Raw genomic sequence first — 6,292 nt, 5'->3', positions numbered from 1 at the left:
GGGGGTGTACGTGACGTCACAGGGTGCGAGTCTCAAGCCAGTTCGCAACTCACTTGGAGCGAGTAGTTCGCACTCGCAATTCACTAAAATTTTTAGGAGGATCCAGCTCTACTGCCAAGTTTCATTTACATATTCCAAGAAATAGGCGAGCTATGACAAATATTGTCTCAAAACGCACCGAAAACCGCTACATTTTTACCTATAAACGTCTTCATAACTAAAAAAATAGGATAGCTATGAAAAATCTGAAAGCAGGACTAGAATCTGCACTAGTAAATGTACTGGGTTGCCAAGTTTCTTTTAAATGCTCCAAGAAATGAGCGAGTTATGACGAATATTGTCTCAAAACTCACCAAAGAACGTCCCATGTTTTGGGGGTTTTTTCATTATATAAAAGTGTACCAAAAATTAATTGATTAAAAAATCCGTAACTTTTTTGTTTATTGATGGATTTAAAAAATTCAGAAAGCTCCATGCTCTGTGGAGATAAAGCTACAAAATGCACCTATTTGCAAACACTTTCTGGCAAAAAAGTTTTTCCGTGGTCATTGCTAAATACAATAAAATTTGAATTGTCCTGATGAAGAGCATGGCGTAATGTCGAACTTTTTATCACCGCAAAAATGACCTTCCCCTGAGCTCAATAAAACAGAAATGAAAACTTTCATAACGCAAAGAGAAAACAAAATACATCAACAAGCTTTGGTACAGAAATATGAATAGCCATATTGAATAAGCATGCAAAATTTTAAAGTAATAAGTGCATAACTGTAGGAGATATTGTCTTTCCCAAATAGCATGATGTGGACAAAATGGCAGATTGAGAAAAAAAAAATGGACCAAGCATGACAACAATAAGCGCTTCATGTAATATTCATATAAAACAATGCAAATAAAACTGGGAAAAAATATTTTCAAAAGAACCACACCTACTAATCTCCTCCCTCTGGAGTATAGAGCTCACCATACACAACTTTTAATCTCTCCTCCTCTCTCTGCTTTGCTAACATTTTCGTCTCTCTCCATCTCTTAGCTTTCGAACAGTTCCGATCTTTAGCTCTTTGCAGCTGACGACAGTCCCTTTTCAAACCTTAACGCTTTGTCTCGCTGCCCACACTCAATTTCAAACTACGAATAAAGTCTCTGCACTAAACAGATCCAAAGTTAAATTCTCCCACCCCAACAGAAATAGCAACCTCAAGTCGCGGCCGTGTTGCAAAAATATGTTTTGGGCATCGTGCCCAGATGACTGAATGCACGCTCTCATTTGTGTTTTGGGTCGTCTGCAGGACACAGCGTGAGAGCAGATCGTCGCTCGACATTCTCTCGTACAGTGGTCTTATGACCTCTGCTACTTCCTGGCTAAGGGGTGTGTGTAGTGCCTCCTTGTGTGGTTGTGACGAAGTACCTTGAGCGATGGCTCTCTGGTAGAAGCACCACGACTCATTCCACTGTGGACATAAGTCATGGTGCGGAGAGCTGTCGGTAGAACGGCAGTGCTCCAGTGTTGCCATGATGGCGTGCCGCATATCTGCAACTGTCTTGTTGCCACGTATGGCGTTGGCATAAAACTTCTGCAGTTTTCCAATGACCTTGGGTTTCATCTTTCCATACCCTTTGCCCCCTAGTGTGACTTTGGGCTTCTCTTTGGATTTTGCCTTCACCAAGTTGTGCAGGTTTGTGCTCATCCTTTTACCTACGTGGTTGATACACTCCTGTTTTTCAAATGTGAAGCCTGGGTAAGGATCTACCTTTTCAATTTCAGAAATTGTTTTACAGTCTCCATCGCTGATCATTGAGATATACCGTAAGCCATGCCTCTCAACTGACCTTTGCCACATAATCAAAGCTGCCTCCTTTTCCATGCCCCCACTTGTCCCTACATAGTTCACATCACAATTTGCTTTATGAACGGTAAACCACCGGTCGTACTTCTCCTGGCTCTCCCTCTTCAGCTTCTCACCTGTGATGGTACATGTCGCACAATATGTTGTTAGAAGTTGGTAATCCACCACCAAACCTGTCCTTTCAATTACACAACCGATTCCAGATTTTGACGTGTGTCCACGCTTGTGCCAGGTACCATCGTACGACACGTGAATGTTTTTTACTGCTCCAGTCTCCTCTGGATAGGCACACTTGACTTTTTCAACCGCTTTATCCGGCATGTTTTGAGAATAAACACGAGACTTCTCTCACTACTTTCATGTGAGAATTGAATCATCTCAGCAAAGTCCCATGCCAGTCGCTAATGTTGTAGCGACAGCTCTGCGGTTGACTTCAAACACCCTGCTGTCACACATCTGTGAGGTGTAAGAAGAAATGTTTTCATTGCAAGAATCTTCATTTACTAATGCAGGGATGCATAGGCTGTCCGTAGCTTTCATTTTCTATTCCATCCAACACAACACAACACGCTTTCTTCATTGCATTGAAAATAAAACAGGACTGGACCCCACGAGTGTGGGTTAGTGTGGCAAAAGGCAATCAATAACCTGTCATATTGTCTCTCTAGTATGATTCCCGACCACACGGATTGTTGGAACGCCATGTCATTCAATTATTTTGTTTCCAAATAATCGAACTAAGACTAAACACAAAGACAAAGCACACGCAGGGCTATCATACTGTCGACACACATAACACGGACAAAACAGAAGACAAGAATACACAATAAAATATGTTGTAGTAGTGGCAGAATGTTGTAAAGGCGAATTGTCTGATAGTGCAGGCATAAGGAGACAACAGCTATAGGCTAAAATATCAAAATCAAAAGTATACTTATTGCTTTCCTGCGATATTTCGTGTCAGGAAAAGTGAACAGGCGAAAAACAACTTGCAGGACGATGCTCTAAAGCTGTTTGAGGCGCGCCATTGTTGTTTACGTAGTGATGCACTCTGGGATAGTGTAACCCCATTTCTCGGGCGCTCTTCCAATGAGAATCAAGTTTTCACGTGATCAAGCGGTCTCGACCAATCAGCTTTCAATTTTTTATGAATGGGGTACTCACTTCTAACAAAGGGGACTCCCACGGTATCGGCGGTCACGACCGGCAGTGGCGGGATTGAATAGCTCAAATGGAGAGCTTTCAAACGATACCAAACATAATACGTTCAACTTGCTTGAACATTCGTTGCTAAGGTTCAAAGTTGAGCAAATTTCTCTCTGTTTTATAAAATGTCAAGACCCCTACCTACTTCAAAGTCATTTTTTAGTACAGTACTTTTGGTACGTTTTGGGGCTTTTAGACCATTGGGCTTGGGAATGTTCCCCATATATTTTTTTTCTAATAGAATCTCAAAAAACATTATAATTCAATATTTTTTCATCATGCCCGTCAATTTCCCCATTTCGAATCCCTGTGCATTGCCGTAACAATTTGGAAAGTGGCTTGGATTCTAGACCCAAAATTGTTGGTGATAAAATGTGCTGTCACTCGAAAAATAGGCCTTGGTAAAATCCAAGCAGATCGGGTCAATACTGTAAAATAATAGAGAAAAATCGGGAAAAATATTAATACGCCAGCAAAAGTGTTAATTTCCCCCCAAAATGGTAAAGAAAAACTATTAACCACTTAACAACTAAAACGTCTTCTACAATATCCATCCAAAAAACATAATTTGAGTTCTAAACACGATATAAAAGCACTCACTGCCTCCAAAGTCGACAAAAGAATCTGCAAAATCCACTCGAATGTCCCTGCGTTCGCCATCTTTGTTTACATCCTCCAACATTGAAGTATTCATACGCGTGTATGACCAATCACTACAACTCGAATACTCCCCTAGTCATAATAGCTCATTTAATCAAATAATGTGTATAGTTTGTATTTTACTCAAGGTTTTTCGAATGGCAACTACCCCGACCTTTAAACCATCGTAAATCTCAATTAAATATCTCACAACTTACCTTATTTATATTTGGTCCAAAAAAGGTGCTAAGCTGTCCTAGCTGCTGCTATCAACATCGAGATTTACACCCAAATAAAAAACCGGAGCATCCTCATCCGATTTCCCAATAGACAAAACCACATAAATTGAATCGGATGCTTGAGATTCAGATTCCGACGGCACAACAGGGAAGGGGTGATGCCGTCTTTAATGAACTCAAAAAAGGGTCCTCAGATTCATTCAAGAATTTCCTCCGGAAAATTAACTTACTAAAGTACGTGCTTATCAAAGTTTTTGCATACCCTGAATGTTTTTTTACAGCTTTGAGTTGATTCCCAGTTTTCTCAATATGGTTTATATGGGCGCCTGTCTCTGCATTTTTGAACTCCTGACTGTGATTCACAGTGTAATGTTCATAGCCATGGTCTATAAATAATAATAGGCCTATTATTGATTACAATAATTTTGTTTCCTGTTTTTCACAAAGTGGAGCGCACAATAATTTCAGATATAAAAAAGAGAGATAACAGCACCTTTAGACTTGTCGAATGAGATGAAAACTTTCTATTATTGAAGCAGGAATAGTGCAGTCTGTTAGCTTGTGTCGTTGTGTTCCTCTGTCCTTATTAATGAAGCGATCACTCAGCAGCCGTTCATGGTGATGGGCAATCATGTTGACATAATATTATTCTACATGCCTCCCTGATAATTTGATGGACATGGGTATGAGGCGGCCTTGTTGGCTCTACCTGACGAATCATGCCTTGGCTGTAAGCTCAGGCGGTAGGCTCTTATTGTGAGTTCGATGTTTGCCAAAATCAAAAACGTCGATGAGGAGTTCACACCTGGCCTGGGCGTGATCCCTTTTCTCGTAAAATCCTTGCGTCTGGAGCAATAACTTGTACATTTATATAGTTATCTTAGCATTTTAACTAAGTCAAGGTACATTGCTCCGTTGAGGGTGAAATTACTGAAGCCAAAGAATCCACGAACACACATGTATCCATCCCCCTCCCCCACCCCACTTTCTGTGACATAAGTTGATGTGGTAAGCCCTAAAACAGCCTTGGGGGCACAGATGGGGCTTATGCACACAGCTGGTGCAGTAAAAACTGCTGTGTTTACGAATTTTGTTTTTTGAGTACTACACGCATTGTCGGACAGCGCCATCGTAGTTAATGAGGTGGTGATTCTCACCACTGCCAAGCATGGCAACCTGCGACAGAGAGCTTTTCCTGCTTGGTTTTCTAGAGAGCGCAGAAGGCACATCAGTTTAGCTTGTGGCGGGACAAGGCGATGAGGTCAGTGATGATAGAGTCCTTGAAATTGGCCAGCGTCATTTTTTTCATAGCGGTGGGGGTGGGACATGAGGTATAGCAAATGCGCATTCACTTGCGCCACCTCCAGGATCCAGGTGAAAACTTTCTTCCACCACTTGATGGTCTTCCTAGAGTGATTGGCATAATATGACACCATTTGGTCCATGCGGTCGCAGCCGTTCATGCTCATATTGTAAGTAAGCGTGAATGGGAGATGGCTTGCCCACCGCTCGATCACCCTCTTGTCATTCCTCATAGGTAGAGCTGCCATGTGTGGTGAGGACGATGCAGGGTTTTAAAAAATTTTTTGTCCTTCCAGGACACACAGAGGACTTCTTTTGTTTCATCGGTAAACCAACGAGGTGTTCCGAACTGTGTCGGCTACTCCTTGAGCTGTGGTGGCAGGCCGCTCCGGTTAGAATTCACCGTACCTGTGAAGTTTTTTCCTTGTGGACGAAGGTACTTGATGAGAGGCAGTGAGGTGTAAAATCTGTCAGCATACAGATGGGGGCGGCCAGGCAGATCTTCTAGCAGTGTTGAAAACGCTTTGACGGCGTGAGACGATGTTGGGTCAGTCTCAGGGTTGTAGACAGTTTGTGCACCGAAGTAAATGACAGATCACGATAAAACGAAACAAAACTGAGGCACCGGAAAGAGTTAATGGTTTATAGCATAGTGTGTGTAAAAATGTTCCCTGAGGTCTCTGCAGGCTGCCCAAGAATCATTGTAAATAATAGATCCAGGCACAATGAATTTTTTGGTAATAGGAATGAGAGGATTCTTGTCATTCCTTTTCTCCTTAGAGCGACCACAAAACTTTGCTTGGACTCTCGCTCAATGCTGGCTCATATTTTTCCCTCACAATTAGTGTCTCGTCAATCTCTACTTCCATTTCACCACCATCTATGGGGCTCCTGATTGTGCGGCCACTCCTCTGTCACCTCGCTTTAAAAAGATTGCCAGTCCACAGTAGAATGGACCGAAAGACCTAAACACTCTTGCAGTTTTGACTGTTTTGTTGTCCCAAAACGACTCAGAGCCATGACAGTTATCAGATGAGCAGTGCAAGGCTGAACCCCCCC

General features: G+C 42.1%; 1 protein-coding gene across 1 annotated transcript in view; it reads left to right on the top strand.

Annotated features, from left to right (window-relative positions):
- The window catches only part of LOC101848025 (zinc finger BED domain-containing protein 4-like), a 3,419-nt gene extending 2,348 nt beyond the window's left edge, over positions 1 to 1,071 (top strand). The window contains exon 2 of the mRNA XM_005092951.1: positions 1,068 to 1,071. Coding sequence (XP_005093008.1) covers positions 1,068 to 1,071 — 4 coding nt within the window. The remainder of the gene's footprint in view (positions 1 to 1,067) is intronic.
- The last annotated feature ends 5,221 nt before the right edge of the window (positions 1,072 to 6,292 follow it).

The sequence above is a fragment of the Aplysia californica genome, unplaced genomic scaffold, assembly GCF_000002075.1.
Source record: "Aplysia californica isolate F4 #8 unplaced genomic scaffold, AplCal3.0 scaffold00055, whole genome shotgun sequence".
In the NCBI taxonomy this organism is placed as follows: domain Eukaryota; kingdom Metazoa; phylum Mollusca; class Gastropoda; order Aplysiida; family Aplysiidae; genus Aplysia; species Aplysia californica.
Note: the sequence above shows the minus strand (reverse complement) of the source record. Positions and strands in the feature narration are given on the sequence as shown.